At 46.9% G+C, this 22,965-nt stretch overlaps 1 protein-coding gene across 6 annotated transcripts in view; it reads right to left on the bottom strand.

Annotated features, from left to right (window-relative positions):
- BCAS3 (BCAS3 microtubule associated cell migration factor) overlaps positions 1–22,965 on the bottom strand; it is a 1,455,708-nt gene that overhangs the window by 948,857 nt on the left and 483,886 nt on the right. For all 6 annotated transcript variants that reach the window (XM_088446353.1, XM_088446352.1, XM_088446357.1 and 3 more), the window contains one exon: positions 18,554–18,687. In XM_088446353.1, coding sequence (XP_088302479.1) covers positions 18,554–18,687 — 134 coding nt within the window. The remainder of the gene's footprint in view (positions 1–18,553; positions 18,688–22,965) is intronic.

Below are 22,965 nucleotides of genomic sequence, written 5' to 3' on the forward strand. Positions count from 1 at the left end.
CATCCCCCCTCCCCACCTTTCCCCCACCTATACCTGTGCAGCGCTACCCTTCCAAAACTTCAGATACAATTGAGATTTATATATATATATATATATATAACAATCCTGGGAAGCGGCACTGCTCAATATAAAAACAGATGCAATAGACAACAAATAGGTGCCCTCCAGAGGCTAAACCGAAAAAACGGGTAGTCCAAATGTAAGCTCCAATTGGCGGCACTCAAGAAAAAACGAGACTCGGTCGGATAAATAGACCAACGTTTCAATACTGACATAAACAGAATTTCCAAACAGCATTGGCCTATTATAAGCAGCGACCCACAACTGTCATCTGTACAAGGTAAACAAATTATGGCAGCCTATCAGAAAGGACGCAACCTGAAAGACTTTTTGGTAAAAAATTATGTCTCGGCGAAAACATCACAAATTTTCCATCAACACTTTTGGGCACCCATCGCCCTGGGTGTTTCAAATGTGTGAATTGTGCCACATGCACATATATGGTCTCTGGAGACTCTTTCTTTCATCCATTTTCAGGGAAGAAATTTAAGATACGTCAGCGAGTTTCTTGTACTACAAAGTTTGTCGTATATCTCATTGGCTGTCCATGCGGGAGACATTACGTAGGAAAAACTGAACGTATGTTCAAAGAGCGGATGGCTGTACACCGCTCTTCCATCAAATTGGCACTAGCATCTGGATCAAGCGACCAACCCGTCGCCCGACATTTCTGTGAGGCTAAGCACAATTTAGCTACTTTGAAATACCGCATCATTGAACATATTCCATCTCCTTTGAAGGGTGGCGACCGATCCTTAATGCTGTTGGATATTTCGCCTGGACACACTGGCCCCGAGGGGGTTATATGAAAATATGGGACTGTCTTGTTTCCTTTAGCTTCATTGATATATATGTTCCTATATGTAGTCCTCAGTAGAGGTTGCGCTAGTCGCTATTCTATTCAAATGGTCTCAGTTCGTCATTTTAAATTTAATTGACAGTTATATATATCTGTGTATCTTAGTTTGTAATTATTTTCTCTGCATTTATTTTTTAGAATATGTTGCAATTTACTCTGTTTAACATTGTTTGTTTGTCACCATGGTTATATTGTTGCCTTTCTTTTATTGGCAGCTCCTATTCACATGACTGTGGTCTCTGTCTCTCCGTGTCCCTGCACGGCGCATCCCAGTGACGTCATTTTCCAGCACCCGGGTCAACGGCGGGCGGAGACATGGACGGTCTTGCATCTATTTAGGTAAGCACTGTTGTTTGTTCATTCACTTGCACCCTGATGAAAATACCGCAATAGAGTACTGAAACGTTGGTCTATTTATCCGACTGAGTCTCTTTTTTCTTGAGTGCCGCCAATTGGAGTATATATATATATATATATATATATGCACTAAGCTCTTTAGTCAACTACCAATAGCCGCCAATAGGATATGGAGCAATAGGATATGGAGCTCTGTATGACCTGATCATCGCAGGAGAGGCATACAGGGAGACTGACCCAACCTCCTGAGCACACAGCCACCGAGAGCACCTGAGAGTGGTGTCTGGCTGACTCATATAGAGGGAGGCTGGCAGGAGCAACCAGGACGTGGAAAACACAAATCTGAATCAGCGTCTGGGTCGGGGGAGGGGCCGCCAGGGGAAAGCATACCTCCCCTCCCCTGGCTGTCAGGATCCCTCATGTCCCGGTGGTCTAGTGTTGGAGATAGTTTGCACATGGCTCCTAACAACAGCGTGTCCCGGCGAATCTCCACCGCCGGAGGCACGGACTTCCACATGGTTCTCCACGTCAGCGGCCGCGGGGAACCCTTTCCTGCATCCCCGATGTTTCCGGTTGCAGTCCTGGGATGGCTAAGCCCACCGAAACCACCAGTTCCATTACTGGTGTTGCGGCTCAGCGGGAGTAGACGGAGCGGTGACACGGGCGTCTAGCTGGACGCTTAGCTGCTTCAAGTTCTCCCCTCACTCAGCACGCGCCGCTGCTCAGAAGAAAAGAAAAAAATAAAACTTGTTTGGAACTGCTGCCACAGTCCCACTGTCAGTAAGGTGCCTTCTCACACCAAACAAAAAACTAACTGCCTGTAGCCGGGGGAAGGGTGTATATGGAGGAGGACCCAGTGCATCCAGGGAGCTAAAGCTTGTTAGCTGTTTGGTGCCTGGATAACTCCAACCACATACCCCCAAGGTATTTTCTGTGGACCCTAAAGAAGGAAAAAAAAATTTCTTACATAACTGCATTTTGTTAGATGACTTGGATCTGCCATAGTGTTTTCCAAATGGAAAACATGCCATGAAAAATCTAACATAATTGGCTATTGATGCAAAAACCTATCAGGAAAACATCTGATTCCACCAGTCCTAGACAAGTTAACACTAGGGGGTAAATTTACTAAGATTCGGGTTGGTCCAAGATTGCAATCTCGGGTGAAAATATAACTTTTTTGCTTATCAGGAATTTACTATTATTAAAATCGGGTGTTTTTTTTTTCATTTTTTTGGGTGAAATCGGGTGTGTAAATTCCGCAAATTCAGCCGTTTTTTTTTTAACTAGAAATGAATACACCATCGGCTCCAATCGGAAATACTTTTTATTTACTTCAGCCTAATTCGGGAATTTACCATTATTCGTTTTGCTCTATTCTGCCGTTTTTGCAGCCAAATCAGGGAGTCAATAGAAGTTGCAAATGCACCATCTCCTGAGCTGCGAGTTTCGATCAAACATACACAAATCAGAAAAAGGTGTAGAGCACCCCCTTAAATATAGAGGGAAAAAAGCGTAGGGGTCCCCGTGTATTTAAAACCAGCTCCGGACCCAAACTGACTGGGATGTAATGCCACAGCCAGGAAACCCTATCACCAGGGCCAAAGCATTAACACCCCAAGCCGGTCAGCCCAAGCCGGTACCCCCTCTCCCGAAACCCCAGGCTTGGGCTGAAGCCCGGGGCTCTTCCCCGCACCCCTGGGTGGTATATAGTTCAAAACAATTGTAATTTACAGTGTAACTACAGGTGCCAGCATGCCTGCCCTTTGGTACTTGTGTAACTACAAGTGTCAGCAGGTGGCTGGCACCCGTACCCCCACTGTTAATTAAATAGTTAAAAAACACAACACACACACACTTACAACTTTATTACATACCTACCTACCTCACTCACATATACTTACCTGCTGCCAGATGTTCACGTCCCCCTTCTCCATTTAGAATCCATTGGGAGAACCTGGAATAAAGATCCTATACTCACCTACATCCTCGCACCGCTCTCTGTAGCATCCCCGGACTTGGCAAAATAACAAAACGACTGACCCGATCCGGCGGAGAAGTATTGGTATGTGAGTTGTCATCGCGAATGACAGGTGCCACTCCTGGCTACTATGCTACTTTATTCATCTCTGAATTAGATCTGTTATCAGCAAATGCTGAAAGTTTGATCTTGGCAAAGCATACTGGAATTACCTGGAAAGACGGTTATGTTCTGTGTTACAGTTACACACATATCCATTATTTTATGATTTATTTTCATCTTTGTTACATTCTTTTCTAATGCTTCTATTTTTTACTGTGAGTGTAGTGGCACACTCTCATAATAACAGACTGCAGGAATATATGTATAAAAAGTTAAAAATAACAACATTATTAATACTAAAAGATTTATAATGGAATCGAGTCTAGTGCATATATACTAAATCTCCAATGCCATTAATTGAATCAAAAACATAATTCTTGCTTATATTGAGGGAGGTGAATGTAAACTGTCTGCTGCCCCTCCGCACCTCTTATGTGGGCAACATTCAGAGACCAGCAATCACTTTATAGATATTTCATGTTCTGTTACTGTGACCCCTAGGGCTACTTTAAGCCCCGCCTAGTTGCACATGCTATTAAAGTGAGTAGCCACTGCTGCTTTATCAATAAATATCATTTTTTGACAGTTACCAAAATACCACCAATACTTGTAAATAGCAGTGGGTACACAATGGGCCTGATTCAGCAAGGAACACATATGTGAATGCATGTGAATATGTGAATGCAATATGTGAATGCAATACTGATTATGCACGCAGTCTCACTGCGAATCTATGCTAATCCATTGCGATTGCAATGCAATCTCAGCACTACATACGGACGGGATGCAGTTATGTGACCGGTCAAAATACCGACGCCTGACATAATCCTGACGCCGGAAAGAAGAACGACGCGGGCCCGAACAAGGTAGGTACGGGCGCCCGTCCTCTTAATCGCGCGCGGGGGGGGGGTGTGCGTGTTAGGTTTAGGGGGCTCAGAGTTAGGCACCCGGGGGATTAGGCTAGGGAAAGGGGGGGTTAGGGTTAGGCGCCCCCCCGGGGGGAGGTTATAGTTAAGCACCCCCCAAGAGGGTTAGGTTTATGGTGCTGGGAGAGGGGGTTAGGTTTAGGCACCCCTAAAGGAGGGTTAGGGTTAGGGGGGGGAAAGGGGAGGGTTAGCTGTACTTACCTCCGCTGACAGGATTTCCTCCCTTTGGCCAGCCGCTGTCGGGATTTGAACCGGTGGCTATACAGCCGCCGGCAATACAATCCCATTCCATAAGGACGCCCACTTTATCTTACACACATCTGTAATGTTTAGCAGGACTGCAAAATCATTGGTACAACCGAGTACCATCGCAGCCTCATGCACACTTGCACAACGTCTTACCTTACTCAGAAATTGCAACCCTCGGCGTATGCAGTGAGACCTCAGGCTGCGCAGGGCATCGCAGTGGATAATTTATGCACACCCATTCAACGGCGTTCAAACGCACTGGCACGCCTGTGTTTGGCCGATCACCCTCTGTTACCACCCACAAATGGCACTTCTTGTCAATCACTCTCTGATGGGTTTGCGAAGCCACTGGGATAGCAATCCCGATCGCAGTGGACGACCGCTCACGCGCACTGCAATGCATATGCATGTGTATTAGAAACTGCGTTCCTTGGTGGCTCACACATTTTAAAAGACAACAGGTCGTGCTAATTATTTCATTTGTGACGCTGAGTGGATCTTAAAAACATGCAAATGTATTATTATATGCTATTTCAATTGTGGTCACTCATCATGGCGTGGGGTTTCCAGGCTACCGGAAACCCCATCCCCATACCCTGCGTTTGCCTATGACTGTACCTTATGAATTTGCCTGGAGAATGTGCAGGTCAGTCATCCGGCCACTTCCTGTTCATGGCCAATAGAGTTCATTATAAATATATCTGAAAGATATATATATATATAAATCTGACAGATTATTGTGCCCATGTGGCTTGATCTTGCGTTCCTGTTTTTATTTGTGACTGACAACACATGCGCTGACTCTTGGCTGTGTAAAGCTGGGTACACACTATGCAATATTTCGCTCAATCAGCCGACAAACGACATATGGCATAGTGCATCGGTGGGTGTGCACACTCGATATGTCTGTTAACGGCGTCGTTCACAGACATATCGTGTCGGTCCTGCAGCTCAACATATGCCGATATATCTAGCAGATATATTGGTGCATCTTGAGCTCTGTACGGCTGACCAGCCGATCACACAGTAGGTCGGCCACTATGTGAGTCATGCAGTGAGCTGTTTTATTTAAATGACTGTGATAAATGCCCCATAGTTCATGTGGTTGCTGCGGCATTGTTGCTGTCTGTGCGGCAGCTTTGGCTTCAGCGTGGGTCTGTGCAGCATAGTGGTGAGTGGACACTCCATGGCAGAGTTGCAGCATGGAGCAAGTACATGTACAGTATGTAGAGGAAAGAGCAGTGTGTTGATGAGAGAGCAATGCTGGGGCAGTATGTGGAGGGGGCTGCCAGTGCTTGTACAGCATGTGTAGGGGGTGACAATGCTGGAGCAACATGTGAACAGTGGCGGCATTGCTGAAGTAGTATGTAGAGGTGGTGGCAATGCTGGGGCATTATGTGGAAGGGGCTGACAGTGTGGGACAGTATGTGGAGGAGGGAGCAATGCTGGGCACTGGCAGAGGTGTAGCATGGAGCAAGCACATGTATGCAGAGGTAAGAGCAGTGTGTAGAGGAGAGAGCAATGCTGGGGCAGTATTTGGAAAGGGCTGGCAGTACTGGTGCAGTATGTGGAGGGTGGTGGCAATGCTGGGGCAGTATGTGGAGGAGGTGGCAGTGCTGGTGCAGAATGTGGAGGGTGTGGCAGTGCTGAATCAGTGTGTGGAGGTGGTGGCAATGCTGGGGCATTATGTGGAGGAGGTGGCAGTGCTGGTGCAGAATGTGAAGGGAGCGGCAATGCTGGGGCAGTATGTGGAGGGTGTGGCAGTGCTGAATCAGTATGTGGAGGTGGTGGCAATGCTGGGGCAGTATGTGGAGGGTGTGGCAGTGCTGAATCAGTATGTGGAGGTGGTGGCAATGCTGGGGCAGAATGTGGAGGGTGTGGCAGTGCTGAATCAGTATGTGGAGGTGGTGGCAATGCTGGGGCAGAATGTGGAGGGAGTGGCAGTGCTGAATCAGTATGTGGAGGTGGTGGCAATGCTGGGGCAGAATGTGGAGGGTGTGGCAGTGCTGAATCAGTATGTGGAGGGGGTGGCAATGCTGGGGCAGAATGTTGAGGGTCTGGCAGTGCTGAATCAGTATGTGGAGGGGGTGGCAATGCTGGGGCAGTATGTGAAGGGTGGTGGTAAAGGTGGGTCAGGGTGTTAGAAAGGGAGCAATGCTGGGGCAGTATGTGTAGGGTGGTGGTAGTGCTGGGTCAGGGTGTGGGAAAGGGAGCAATGCAGGAGCAGTATGAGGAGGAGGAGGAAGAAATGCTGGGGCAGTATGAGGAAGAAATGCTGGGGCAGTATGTGGAGGGTGGTGGTAAAGCTGGGTCAGGCTGTGGGAAAGGGAGCAATGCTGGGGCAGTATGTGGAGGGTGGTAGTAGTGCTGGGTCAGGGTGTGGGAAAGGGAGCAATGCTGGGGCAGTATGTGGAGAAGGAAGAAATGCTGGGGCAGTATGTGGAGGGTGGTGGCAGTGCTGGGGCAGTATGTGGAAGGGGTAGTAATGCTGGGGAAGTATGTGGAGGAGGGAGCAATGCTGGGGCAGTATGACCTGTGTTTGGAGCTCCCCACTGGGAGCTTCAGCTCTACATACTCCGCCCACGCTACATCCCTGTACAATGTTATGATATGGGAACTGTGGACATGATTCAGACCCGGACGCTATGCTGCACTCGCTCGCATTGAGCGATTTCTCGCAAACTGCGCATGTATATAATGTGCAATGCACATGCGCGAATGAGTCAGTGCGATGGGAAAGTGCTCGCCCGTAGCCCGCAGTCGGGACGCTATTTTGAGTGACAGATTGTGCCGTTTGTGGGTGGTAACAGGGGAAGGCGGTTGTTAACGGGGGTGTGGATGTGCGAACGCAGGCATGTCTGGCTATCAGAACGGCGTTTAATGGGTGTGCATAATTAGCAAAGTAGCGTCATTACACACGTGACTGGGTTGTATTTTAGCCTGAACTGCTCGAAATGTTGTTGTGGGAAAAGGCTACCACAAGCGCTGCGAACAGCTTTGATGGCTCTCGATGTTCCCGATTAATCCTGCAACTGCCGGAGATGACGTTTGTTGCGAGTGGCAAAGGGGCGTCTTTATGCAGGTGCAAGCGCAATAGTGCCACCGCTCGCTAATACAAGCAGTGCGAGCGCATTATTTAAATATCCGGCACCTTTTAGCCAGCGAGCGGCGCAAATAGCAACCGGGTCTGACTCAGGCCCTGTGTGTGGTACAACTTGTAGGACATGTTGGTATAAAATAGATTTACCCCACACTCCCCTCAAGGCACAGTGATGGGATACTTTGTAGCGTAAAAATATTACAATGTGGAGGCACTTCATGTCATAATATGTGGCAGTGTGATGGTAAATGTGAGGGGCATAATGTGTAGAGATAGGTAGTAAATAATGAGGATACACTGGGAGGTCATAATATGTGTTAGCAATGATGTTATAAATACAGAGTATATTTAGACCGATTGCCACAAGTTATTAAAGAAATTATTTGCAATAGCTTTGGGCATTGCAATAAAGTTGCCATTTGATAAATACATCATGTAAATAGACCACATAGAGGTGTGATAAAAGAAAATAATAATATTGATAAAATATAGATATACAGCATCTATTACATGTGTGTGTATAAAATATAACACTTTTTGGTGTGTGGTATCGCTCTGACATATGCACACCTTGGTGTGTGTTGTGACGTACAAGACTGAAGGCAGAGTGCTTTCAACCACCCAAGGCGTACATAAATCAGAGTGCAACTGCGCACCCAAGAGTGGTATCTATTACACGTCTGTGTGTGTGTGTGTGTGTGATGTATGTATGTATATATGTTTAACATACATATACTGTGTGTGTATATATATATATATATATATATATATATATATATATTAGGGATGTGCACGCTCGGATAGGTTCGAATTTTACCGCCAAGTTTGGATTTTTCCCGCCAAAAATCGGGTATCAGAAAGAGGCAAAACATCATCTTTCAAGGACAAACATCATCTTCCATGGACTTTTGTCCAGGAATGATGAGGTTTGTCCATGAAAGATGACGTTTTGCCTCTTTCTGAGATACACACACACACACATTTATATTAATTTATATACACACACACACACACACACACATGTACTCTTGGGTGTATTTCCCATTCCTGGGTGCTCCTTTGTAGGCCAGCCCACTATGTAAATTGCAGGAAGATTTGGCATTTTTCACAAAGACAATCTGCCAGTGTGTACAGAGTAAAATATTAATTGGCCAATATCCTCAGAACAAGAAGAGATATGGTAAGAACTTATGTTATCTCTGTTTCTACAAAGTCCATAGGGTCCACAGGGTTGACCTTGGGGTATAGCTGGATCTGGATCCACGGGCACCACGCAGTTAAAGCTTTTGCTGCTGCTCCCAGGATGCACTTGGGTCCATCCTCCTCTATACCCCGCCCCCGAGCCACAGGCATCTCAGTTGGTAAGCAGCCCAGGCCGGAGGAGGAGACTAAACAGAGAGAAGAAAGACTGGAACACACAAGAAACCATACTCACAGAAATGGGAGACGGAAAACCGGTGACACAGCCTATTTGAAGCCAGGTGCGTCAGGGCGGGCGCCCTGTGGACCCTATGGACTTCATAGAAACAGAGATAACAAAGGTAAGTTCTTACCATATCTCTTGTTTTCTACTTCAGGGTCCATAGGGGGTCCACAGGGTTGACCTTGTGGATGTCCCAAAGCAGTTCAACTAAGGGCGGGGATGCTCCTGTGCAGAAAGGAGAATCCTGCGCCCAAAGGATGCATCCTGATAGGCAAAGGTGTCAAACGCATAAAACCTCAAAAACGTCTGAATGGAAGACCAAGTGGCTGCCTTGCACAGCTGAACAGCGGAGGCACCACGTCTAGCAGCCCAAGAAGGACTCACAGCCCGAGTGGAATGAGCCTTAACAGAGGCTGGAACAGGTAAACGATCCTGTACATAAGCCTCCCTAATAACAGAACAGAGCCAACGGGCTAAGGATGGTTTGTTGGCAGGTCAACCCCTCTTATGAAAACCAAAGAGGACACACAAAGAATCGGACCTTCTAACAGAAGCAGTCCGATCAACATAAATTCTGAGAGCACGGACAACGTCCAACGAAGCCTCGCCAGCTGTAAGATCAGGGGACTGAAAAGCTTTCACCACCAGTTCCTGATTGATGTGGAACTTAGACACCACATTAGGCAAAAACTCAGGACAAGTGCAAAGCACTGCTCTGTCCTGGTGAAAAATTAAGAAGGGGAGACTACAGGAAAGTGCAAAGCACTGGAGGGTATCCGAGTTGGGGGAACTCGGATACCCTCCTGGCCGAAGCAATTGCCAGGGGAAACACATTCTTAAGTGTTAACCACTTGAGGTCAACCGACTCAAGAGGTTCAAAAGGAGGTCCCTGCAGGACCCGAAGAACCACCGCCAAGTCCCACGGAGCCACTGGAGGCACAAAAGGAGCCTGGATTCTAAGAACACCCTGGAAAAAGGTGTGAACATCAGGCAGTGTAGTGATTCTACGTTGGAACCACACAGACAGAGCCGATACATGAACCTTCAGGGAAGCAAGACGTAAGCCCAGGTCAAGACCTGACTGCAGAAATGCCAAAATCCTAGAAACCATGAACACTTGAGGATCAAAGTTTCTGGACTCACACCACTGAAAGTAAGTGTGCCACACTCTGTGGTAAATCCGTGCAGAGGCAAGTTTATGCACCCTCAGCATGGTACTGATGACAGAGCTTGAAAAGCTCCGGGAACTTAAGACGGCTGTCTCAAGAGCCACGCCGTCAAAGACAGCCGACCCAGATCTGGGTAAAGGCAAGGCCCCTGAGACAGCAGGTCCCGACGCTGAGGTAGAAGGAACTGGGCATCGACGGACAAGCTCCTGAGATTGGAGTACCAAGGACGTCTGGGCCACACTGGAGCCACCAGCAGAAACGTGCCCCCGTCCTGTTTGATTTTTCTTAGTACCCGAGGTAGCAGGGAGATCGGAGGGAACAGGTACGCTAGGTGAAATGTCCATTTCTCTGACAGCGCGTCCACCAGGCTTGCGCCTGCATCCCTTGTCCTTGAGCCGTACACGGGTAACTTGTAATTGTGACAGGAGGCCATCAGGTCCAACTCTGGCAGTCCCCATTTGTCCACGAGAAGTTGAAACACCTCTGGGTGAAGTATCCATTCTCCGGGATGCACGTCGTGACGGCTGAGGAAGTCTGCCTCCCAATTGAGGACTCCCGGGATGAAGACTGCCGAGATTGCTGGAAGGTGGCACTCCGCCCAAACCAGGATCTGAGACACCTCCGACATCGCAGCTCGACTGCGAGTTCCTCCCTGGCGATTGATGTACGCCACCGTGGTGGCATTGTCGGATTGCACCTGAACTGCCCTTCCATGAAGAGCGGTGCCTGACGACAGCAGAGCCCTGTATACGGCACGCAGTTCCAGCACGTTTATGGGAAGAACTGCCTCCTCCGCAGACCAACGGCCCTGAAGAGACAACGAGCCGATCACTGCCCCCCAACCCCGGAGACTGGCATCTGTTGTGAGCAGAACCCAGTCCGGGATCCAAAAGGGGCGACCCTCGATGAGATGAACTGGCTGAAGCCACCAAGCTAGAGACTGGCGCACTTCCGAGGACAAGACCAGTGTCTGGGATCGGATCCGGTGAAGTAACCCGTTCCATTCCGATAGAATCTGCCCCTGCAGGGGCCTGGAATGGAACTGGGCAAATTCCGCCATGTCGAATGCCGACACCATGGACCCGAGGACTCTCATGGCCGAGTGTACTGACACCCTGGCACTGCTCAGGCAACTGTGTATCCGCAGTTGTAGGGAGGATACCTTTTCCGGAGTCAGGAAAATCCTTTGCTGACGAGAATCCAGAAGGGCTCCTAAATGAACCATTCGTTGTGATGGGATCAGAGATGACTTCTTCCAATTTATCAACCACCCATGTGCCTGAAGACAAGCAATGGTCAGGTGTAGATGTCGAAGAAGTTCCTCCGGGGAGCTCGCCAACAGAAGAAGATCGTCCAGATACGGCAGCAGCCGTATACCCTGGCCCCGAAGGTGGGCGGCCATAATTGCTATCACCTTGGTGAACACCCTCGGAGCCGTGGAAAGGCCAAAAGTTAACGCCCGAAACTGGTAGTGATGTTTCAGGATAGCAAACCTCAGATACCGCTGGTGTGCCGGTGCTATGGGCATGTGGAGATAGGCGTCCCGGATATCCAGGGAGACTATGTAATCCCCGGGTTCCATCGCCAGGATGATGGAACGTAACGTTTCCATCCTGAACTTGGGAACTCTGAGGTATTTGTTCAGAGAGTTCAAATTCAGGATAGGGCGATGAGAACCATTGGGCTTCTGTACCAGAAACAGAGTAGAATAGTACCCCGTCCCGCGTTGAGACTGCGGAACGGAAACAATGACCCCTACTTGTAGCAAGGATTTTATAGCCACCTGAATCTGGGAAGCTTTGGACTTGTCCAGAGAAGGACTCGTGCAAAAAAAACTGGTGGGGCGGCCTGGCCCGAAAAGACATGGCGTACCCCTGAGAGACTACTTCTCGAACCCAGGCATCCGTGGTGGTATTGTGCCAACACTGGGCGAATTAGAGAAGTCGGCCTCCCACTCTGAGGTCCACCAGAGGGAGGCCCGTCCCATCAGGCACAGGTTTATTCTCCTGCTTGGAAGAAGGGCGCCGAGCACTCCAGGCTTGCTTCTTGGGTTTAGAGGCGGTCTTAGCCGCCGACCTCCTCGGGAAGGACTGACCTTTTGCCTTACCCTGAACCCGAAAGGAACGAAAGGCAGAGCTCCGGACCTTATCAGGCGCTTCTGCTGAAGGGAGGAAAGCCGACTTGGATTTAGCCAGGGTATCCACTATTTTGTCCAAGTCCGTACCAAATAGCAATTCTCCATTGAAAGGTAAGGCCTCCAGGCCTTTCTTTGAATAGGAGTCCGCTCTCCAGGACCTCAGCCATAAGGATCAGCGGGCAGACACTGCTGCAGCCGATACTCGAGAGGTCAGCAGACTAGCATCCAAAGAGGCTTCTCCAATGTAGGAAGCAGCGTCCCTCATCTGTCCTAACAACGCCATCTGGACATCCGGAGCGTCGTCCGGAAAGGTATCCTCTAATGCGTTGGCCCAACCCTCAATGGCCTTGGCCACCCAGGAGATGGCCATGGACGGTCTTTAAGCAAGTCTCAACTTTCCTGTCCGTGGGATCCTTCAGCGCAGGATATAGACGGTAATGGCAAAGTAGCACTCCTTATTAAACGGGTGACGTGGGAATCCACCGCCGGTGGAGTTTCCCATTTTTTACAATGTGCCTCAGGAAAAGGGTAATTAGAAGCCAACCGCTTCTGTGGTAGGAATCTCTTACTGGGCGCCTGCCACGCCACCGCCATATGATCCGTCAACTGATCAGACAGGGGAAACACCGCAGAAGCCACCTTAGTTTTTTTTAAACTAGGATACTTCGACTTAGGAGCTGGTGCCTCATCCTCTATTAGGAGAATGGCTCGCACCGCCCTAACCAGCGCTCGCACATTAATGGACGACTTGGTATCCACTTCCTGGACCGATGTGTCCGAGTCAGTGTCATCATGAACCTCCCCATCATCTGAGGACCCCTCGGAGTCCGATACATGCGCCGCCTGCGCCATTAGTGTGCGTTTTGATGCCCTAGGAGGCATGTCATTCTGTAACATTGACTGAAAAGCCGTAGACGTGGCTGCCAAATTTTGTACGGAGTTGGAGAGCACATCCACCCAGGATGGAGGAGCCGCCAAAGGGGCCTGGAAGGGCACCACAGACTGCTGCGTCACAGGGGAAGCCTGTATATACATAGGTCAACCCTGTGGACCCTCTATGGAACCTGAAGTAGAAAGATATATATTTTAATTGCAACAATGTTTGATCAGTGTGTATGAACGGAATCGGTATGAAATACCACCGGCCGCATGGCAGCGCCTGGCCGACAAAAGCAGAGTTCCCGGTAGCGGAAGCCCGACAGTGCTGGAAATCCCAATCATCGCTAAGGTAAGTATAAACTAGCCTAACCTAACCCCCTAACCCTCCTTAGGGGTACCTAACCCTAACCTCCCCCCCAAGTGCCTAACCATAATCCCCCCTCTAAGTGCCTAACCCTAATCCCCGCTGCCTAAGTACCCCGGAGGGGTGCCTAACCCTAAGTCCCCCCCGGGGTGCCTAACCCTAACCCTCCCTCCCCCTAGCCTAACCCGAACCCTCCCAGGGGGGTGCCTAACCCTAAGTCCCCCCCCGGGTGCCCTAAACCTAACCCTCCCCCGCGCAGCTATCCGCTCGCGGCGCCCGGCATCCCTTCAATCGGGATGCCGGGCGCCTGTCTCCCGGCGTCGGGAAAATGTAACGCGTCTACATCTAGACGCCCGGCATTTCACCCTCGCCGGGATATGACAGTCGGGAAGCTGGTTGTCGGTATTAAGGCAGCCAGTTTCCCGATTGTATACCGTATGAACAACCATAATCTGCAGATCGGTCAATCTGTAGCTAAAAATTTCAGGTGTGTGTCCAGCTTATAGCTAGGTACACACTGATAGATATCTATAGTGCATCGCCGGCTGTGTACAGCGGATATGTCTGTGAACGACGTCGTTCACAGTCATATCCGATATGCTGTGCAGCACAGCAGATGGCCGATATATCTGAAAGATATATCGGCCATCTGCTGGTGTGTACGGCCGACCTGCCGAGCGCCCGCATACATGGTGATGTACACAATGGTGATTGACTGCTCAACTGGGCGGGCGATTTAAATGCGCTGTCAAGCCCAGCACATCAGGCAGACGAATTGGTAAGTGTATAAAATTACCAATCGTCAGATAGGTTGGTAGTTCAACCTACTGTGTACCCAGCTTAAGATGACTCTCTCAGCTATGACATACCTGGTGCACGGGGTACGTAATTTGATTTAGACTGTTTTTACTACCTGGATGAAGACTTTCCAGAGATTTCTATCTAGTGCAGAAATGGGGAACCACAGGAATCATTTGGTCTGGATCTCTGAGCTTTTTTCTGCTAGCCTCATTTGGCTAGCAGGGTGCCTAGAATGGCGCCCTGCAGCCAAAATCTATGCAGCAGTGCTGCTAGGAGCGTCCCTACAGCTCCCTGAGCATTCTCAAGATGCTCCAGGCATTGCTGTAATCACCGGCGATTGTGGCCCCGCCCCTGTGTGACAGGGGTGTGGCCTGTACCAGGCCCTCGAATAAGGTTATATATATCAAAATGGCCATTGGCAGAAAAAAGGTTCCCGCCCCTGATCTAGTGTCATATGGAGAACTGCAGTTTACAAAAAGGAGAATCTTTGAAACATTATGTTATTAAAAATGTGTGTCTGTAGTTGTGTTAATAACACCCTCTCAGCTAAACCAGGCTATTCATTTTTTTCTTACCGTAAATCTGATATCAACAAGAGATTTTCCACTTTGATAATGAAGCACAATAAAACCCTATAAGCATATAACAGGTCAAATGAGAAGAATACATAATATCTAATCTATCTGCAAAACCACAATGAGGCCATAAGGTCAACTACATTGAAATTAAGTTAGGCTTAACATTTAACCAAAATAAAATAATCTTACAATAAGGGAGTCATCATGAAGTATTGATCCAAAATGGTTTGGCAGCCTAACATTGTCTCAACCATGCAATTAGACTGAAAAGTAATTTAATAACTTTAAAAGCAGCAGTTTAGCAAGATTGTCATTTTGTATGCATATATATATATATATATATATATATATATTATGTACATATATATATACACACACACACATCTATATATATATATATATATATATATATATATATACACACATCCATATATATACACACACACACATACATACACACTTTTTATATTTATATATATATATATATATATATATATACACACACACATACACACACATGCCCATTAGCCATAACATTAACACCACTAGGAGGTGAAGTGAATAACATTGATCATCTAGTCAAGGGGGTGAGATATATTAGGTCCAATGGTCCAATGAAGGACAACTGGTTAATCGCCTACAAGGTCCTGGGTGCCCTTGGTTCAATGATGCATATGTGGAGCAAAGGCTAGCCTGCCTGATCTTACAGTATATCACAGAAGAGGCACTGTAGCACAGATTACAGAGAAAATTAATGCTGGCTTCGCAGTTGGTAGTGTATGGGGCTATGTAGACTCAGACTGGGACAGAGTGCACATGCTGACTCCTGTCCACCAACGAAAGTGCCCACAATGGGCACGTGAGCATCAGAACTGGACCATGGCCTGGTCTGATTAATCTTTACATCATGTGGACTGCCGCGTGTGTGTACGTAGTTAACCTGAGTAAGAGATGGCAAAAGATGCACCATTGGAAGAAGGCAAGCTGGAAAAGGCAGTGTCAGAGGCATGTTCTGTTGGGAAAATTTGGGTCCTGGCATTTATGTGGATGTTACTTTGACACGTACCACCTACCTAAACATTGTTTGCCGACCAAATACATCCCTTCATGGAAACGGTATCCCCTGATGGCAGTGGCCTCTTTCAGCAGGACACGGTGCCCTGCCACACCAGAAAAATTGTTCAGGAATGGTCTGAAGAATATGACAAAGAGTTCAAAGTGTTGACTTGGCCTCCAAATTTCCCAGATCTCAATCTGATCGAGCATTTGTGGGATGTGCTGGAAAAAAAAGTCTAATCCACGTAGGCCCCACCTCGCAATTTACAGGACTTAAAGAATCTGCTGCTAATGTCTTGGTGCCAGATACCACAGGACAACTTCAGAGATCTTGTGGAGTCCATACCTCAATAGGTCAGAGTTGTTTTGGTGTCCCGAGGGGGAACCTACACAGTATTACGCAGCTGGTTTAAATGTTATGGCTGGCAGGTGTACATATCTATAGACTGTGCTGTTGAAAGATACATCTACTGTACATACATCTACATGATACCCTCCATGTGGACATAGAGGAATATGCAGAGTTAAGAATAAATCAAATAAAGGAGCAAAGAAGAAGCAATTTTCTCCTGAAACAAACTATGTTTTAAAGCAGGGGGTGCAAATGCATTCATTTATTTATTTATTGCATGCAGGTAAAATAAGGGCTGCTTTTAAATGTAGAGAACAAGTACTGGGCAGCTTTGTTTTCACACTGAAATTTAGAGTTAAGCTAGGCCATGCCCCTCACATCTCTCTGGATAATTTAACCCTGCCCCACCTGGAGTAAAACATGGTTTTGTCAAGGTGCAAATATGTTCCCTTTTTTTCACCATACATGAGTCTTAAGGGTAAATTTACTAAGATTCTCGTTGGTCCGAATGTGGCTGTACGGGAGTGTTGAGTCTTTTTTTCAAACTTGGGAATTTACTATTGCAAAAACGGGAGTATATCCCCTATCTTTAGAGTTAAACACGGACGAAATCACAGTTAAAATGCAGCCAAACATACAAATAGAAATACAACATCATCTCAACATGGCAGTACTTTCCCTAGACAGGAATACAACACGGGAATTTACCAAAAAATCGTGATTATAATCACAAGTGTAATACTAGCAATCTCGATGTCCAAATAGAAGTGTCAAATAAACCCCCTCCTGAGCAGCATGTCTAGCAGAAACATACACAGGTCAGTGTGTTCTGTGTATGTTTCTGCTTTGTTATTGTGAATGAAATGCTTAAATGTTTAAAAAAAAATGACGTGGGGTTCCCCTCCCTGGCCTCCTGACCCAGTCCTGGTTCTTAAAATACAGGGGTAGAGTAGGGTTCCCCTTTATTTTAAGAACCAGCACTTGGCTGCTGAGCCAGTCCTGGTTTTAAAAATAGGGGGAAAAAATGTGTAAGGATCCCCCCTATTTTTAAAATTAGCACCGGGCTCAAATCCGGCTGGTTGTAATGCCAGAGCCAGGAGACCCTTTCACCGGGTCTCCCCGGCCAAAGCATTAACACCCAAAGCCAGTCAGCCCAAGCCAGGGGGGCTCAGGGAAGATGGGGACCCCACCAATAAAGGGGGCCCCCCTCTCCCGAACATCCCAGGCCTAAGCTGAAGCCCCAGGCTCTTCCCCGCACCCCTGGAGCGGTGGGTACGAGGGTAATAGTAAGTAATAGTGTTGGAAATAGATTAAAACTAGTGTTTTTTACAGTGGAACTACAGGTGCCAACGTGCCTGCCGATTGGCACTTATGGAACTACAAGTGCCAGCAGGCGGCCGGCACTCGTACCCCCACTGTAAAAAAATAGTTAAAAAACACACACACACCTTTAAAATTTTATTACACACCTACCACACTCACACATACTTACCTACTACCAAATGTTTTGTCCCCTTCTCCATATAGAAATCTAATAGGAAACTTGTAAAAAAAAAAAATCCTATACTAACCTATGTCCTGGCGTAGATTCTGTCCTCTTCTCCAGTAGCATCCAATGGGTCTTGCAAAACGGAAAAAAAAAAAACGAGTGTCCCGTTCCAGCTCAAACAAGCATAGGTACAGTATATGATATGTGTTATGCACGGAATGACAGAAGATGCTACTCTTCTGAAATTCTCACGCGTTTTTTCCCCCGTTTTAAACACAGACAGGAACAATCAAATACACCATCGGAAAACACGATCCTGACAAACCAGGGAGCTAGGTAATACCCAATTTTTTATTTTTTTTTAACTCCCGATTTTAATGAATCCTATACGTGTTTAAAAATGGATCGACTCGGAACCAACACGAATCTTAGCAAATTTAACCCTTACAGTATGTACAGTATATTAAATGGTTATAATATCAAGTTAAATTATTTTAAACGCTTGTTTTCAATATATCTTAATTTAGAGTATACTGAATAAGAAAACAAACTGTGGTAGTGCATCCAGCATAAAAACAAGAACAACATTACTATGCAGTTGGACATTGCACAACATCACTGTATTTGAAACCTAGAAGCAGTGCATTTTCCTTCAAAGAATTAGAACTTACTTTAGCTTCAGTTTCTCCTCGATGCAATGTGTACAAGTGATGGACAGCACTTTGGGAAGAGGACCATGGGTGAGTGAGGATTTGAAATACATGGAAGTCATGCCCTTGTGTATCTGATGTCACAAGCAACATCCCTAAAAATACATGGGAGAGAATGATGGTTTATTAAACATTTATTATATTTTCAAATAAGTTTTTTATAATTATTAATGCGTGATACTGGGGAACGTTAGTGGAGCAAAATAACTGCTATGAATAGTCTACTTATTTATATACTGACCATTATTTATATAGTCCACACATATTATGCAGTGCTTTACAGAGAGTATTTAGTCATTCACATCAGTCCCTGCTTCAGTGTAGTTTACATCTAAATCTTCTAACACATGGAGACACATACATATTATGGTTAATTACAGATGTGTACTTCAGATGTGGTTTCACACATACAGATGTGCACACATACATCTATCATCCGTGCGCTACAAGTCGCACCACACATAACGCGGGAGCTCCGGGTGACTTGGTTGCGCCGAGTGTATTTTCATGCGACTTTTTACCTTCAAATGCATCTTATTCGCACAGCAATGTGAATAGCTAGCACAAGCAGCTTCTGCTGATTTAAATGATATGCAGTATGCCTATTGTGAGGTTCTGGTTTTGTTGTGGACCCGGGGTGGTGACAGGAGCAGACACAGAAGCAGATTTAAATGAAAATGTGGAACTTTTAATGAGCGACTTAGTAGACATGGATATGGCAAAAGAAATCGTCCAGGTATAGCACTGAAGTGTACTTGAGAACTGCAGTGAAGCAAATGGGAGAATGTCAACATAGTGACAGGCAGGAACAGTCCAGCATGCAGGTGTGGTGAGACTGAAATGAATTGCAGGCTGAAGTGAATTTGCAGGCTGAAGTGAGTCCAGCACAGTAACAGGCTAGGTAATGTTTCCAAGGAGGCAGGTAACGAGCTCAGGAACTCTCTCTCTCTCATCTGCTGCTGAGAAACACGTTGCACTGGCAAAGAAAGAAGGTTCTGGACCTTCCTAAATACCAAGTGCCGCGCCATGACTGGCTGGAGAGAGCATATGACCCACCAGAATTGGACAACTGAATCACATGGCCGGAGAACGGAAGCACCGCCAGGCCTCACCAGCTAGAGTGACAATGTGCTCGCACAGAACCACACGCAGCCAATGCCCCTCGCCAAGCACCAGCGCCACTGCCAGACACCCCCCGCCACAGTGACCTCACAGGTATAACCCGTCGACCACCATGTCGCCCCCTTATGGGTGGTCTCAGGACACTCACCAGGATTCTCCGGACGGGCAACATGGAACTTCTTGATGAGTGCGGGAGCATGGATGTCTCGGGCATCGGTCCAACAGCGCTCTTCCGGACCGAACCCCTACCGTCTAACAGGTACTGCAAACGTCCTCTCCAAAGCCGAGAATCCAGCACCTGGGAGACCTCAAACTCCACGCCCTTTTCAGTCTGGATACGAGGGGAAACAGGAAGGACTCTGTGGAACTTGTTCAGTACCAGGGGTTTAAGTAGGGAAATATGAAAAGAGTTGGGTACTTTCAGATAAGGAGGCAACTGAAGGCGATAAGCCACTGGGTTGATGATTTCTATGATGGAGAAGGCCCCGATGAAACGTGGGGCAAACTTCATCGAAGGTACTCTAAGACGTAGGTTCAGGTGGACAACCAGACTTGGTCTCCAACTTGCTACGCCTTTTATCTGCCTGATGTTTGTAGCGGGAGGACGCTTTCTCCAAGTCAGCACGTACTTGAGTCTAAATAGAAGCAAATTTCCGTACAATGTCCTCTACGGCTGGTACATCGAAGTCAGGCAGACTTTGAAATTCAGGAACCTGAGGATGAAGACCATAGACAACTTGGAATGGATTTTGGTTTGTAGAAGAGTGGTAGGAGGCGTTATGTGCAAATTCAGTGGATGGCAGCAATTCAGACCAATTGTCTTGGGAAGATGACATAAAAATCCGCAGGAAGGTCTCAAGGTCTTGATTAACCCTCTCAGTAGATCCATTGCTTTGTGGGTGATAAGCCGTGGAAAAATTTAGTTTTACTTGAAAAACAGAACATAAGGCTCTCCAAAATCTGGCTACAAATTGAACACCACGGTCAGAGACTATTTCAGCACAAAGACCATGGAGACGGAATATGTGTTGAACGAACAGGTGAGCCAAGTCAGGAGCTGTAGGCAGTTTCTTTAGGGGTATATAGTGGAACATTTTAGAAAATCGGTCTACTACGACCCAGATGGTAGTGTAACCCTGAGGGTTCGTTAGATCCATTACGAAGTCCATGGAGAGATACTTCCATGGACGTGATGGAACAGGTAATGGCAACAACTCGCCAGCTGGAGCTTGATGTGAAGATTTATGCTGAGCACAAGAGTTACATGAAGAAATGAACTCCAATACGTCCGCCTTCATGGATGGCCACCAATAGCCTCTCTTTAAAATTCCAGAGTCTTTCGAGTACCTGAGTGGCCTGCAAAGCAAGAGGAATGAGCCCAGGTGAGGAGCTGCTTCCTTAACTCCGGTGCCACAAAAGTCTTCCCAGTAGGAGGCTGTAACTGTATGTTGGCAAAAACTCTTGACTCCAAGACAGGGAAATTACGTTGGGTCTCCGAATTGTCATTACAGAGGAGGGATCTGGACAGAGCGTCTACTTTTTGATTAAGGGCTCCGGACCGGAAGGTCAGAGTGAACTGGAACCGAGTGAAAAATATTGCCCATCGGGCCAGACGAGGGCTCACACACTGGATATTCTTGAGGAAGAGGAGGTTCCTATGGTCAGTGAAGACAGTGAAGGGAAACTTTGCTCCTTCCAGCAGGTATCTCCATTCTTTTAATGCCAATTTCACTGCCAAGAGTTCTTGTTCACCTATAGCATAATTTCTTTCGGCAGGAGAAAACCTTTTGGAGAAAAACCCACAGGGATGAACTCGATTGTCCTCATAACGCTGGGATATGACTGCTCCCACAGCTTCTGATGACGCATCCACTTCCAAAAGAAAAGGCCTATCCAGATCTGGTTGTCGTAGGACTGGAGCCGAAATAAAGGCTTGTTTTAGGAGCTGGGAGGCTGTTTCTGCCTCAGGTGACCATAGGGCAGGATTAGCGCCTTTGTGGGTCAGGGCTGTAATGAGAGCCAATAATGATGAAAATCCCTTGATAAAGCGTCTATAGTAGTTGGCGAACCCAAGCAGTCTCTGGATGGCTTTCAATGTTTGAAGTCAGGACCAATCCAAAATCGCCTGTACCTTCTTAGGGTCCATTCTAGACTAGAGCCAGAGATGACGTAATCAAGGAATGGCACACTGGGCACACCAAAGACACAAATCTCCAATTTGCAGCAAAGGTGATTAATCCTCAGACGGGATAATACGTCCTTCACATGTTCATGATGTTCCACTACAGAAGACGAAAAAATCAGTACATCGTCCAGATAGACAACAACCGAGACATATAACAAGTCCCGGAAAATATCATTTAACAAAGCCCTGAAACACAGCAGCGGCATTGCATAACCCAAAGGGCATCAAAAGGTATTCAAAATGTCCATCTCTTGTATTAAAGGCGGTCTTCCATTCATCACCAGCGTGAATATGGATGAGATTATAGGCCCCTCTCAGATCTAACTTTGAGAATATGATGGACCCCTTAACCCTGTCGAACAACTCTGTGATCAGTGGAAGCGGATACCGATTCTTGACTGTTATATCATTAAGGCCCCGGTAATCTATACAAGGCCTTAAGCCACCGTCCTTCTTGCCGACGAAAATGAACCCAGCTCCAGGCGTAGAGGTGGAGGGATGAATAAATCCTTTTGCAAGGTTGTCCTGGATGTATTTGGACATAGCTTGAGTCTCAGGCAAGGATAGAGGATAGGTGCAACCACGAGGTGGCATCTTGTCAGGCATCAGATCGATTGGACAATCCCATACTCTGTTAGGAGGTAGTTCGGAAAAAACATCACTGAACATCTGGTACTCCTTAGGAATAACTGGAGATATTAATGAAACGGTTTTCCTTACAGGTCGTATCTTGGGAAGACAGGATTTCTGACAGTCAGTCCCCCATGAAATTATTTGCATTGAACACCAGTCTATCCTGGGATTATGCTGGCGTAACCAAGGTAATACTAAAATTATTTCTTGAGAAGTCTCAGGTATCACAAAGAACTTTAAAGACTCGAAGTGGAGGGCTCCAATACGGACTAATACTGGTTGAGTTTCTTTGGTGACCTCTCCATTAGCTAAAGGCCGTCCATCTACAGAGGTCAGGAAAATTGCGTGATTGAGAGATGAACAAGGGATCTGTAGTTTATCAACTAAGCTGGAAGTCATGACATTTCGTCTGCTCCAGAATCTAGTAGAGCAG

Source organism: Taudactylus pleione, unplaced genomic scaffold (genome assembly GCF_031769625.1).
Source record: "Taudactylus pleione unplaced genomic scaffold, aTauple2 ptg000397bl, whole genome shotgun sequence".
NCBI classification, from domain to species: Eukaryota; Metazoa; Chordata; class Amphibia; order Anura; family Myobatrachidae; genus Taudactylus; species Taudactylus pleione.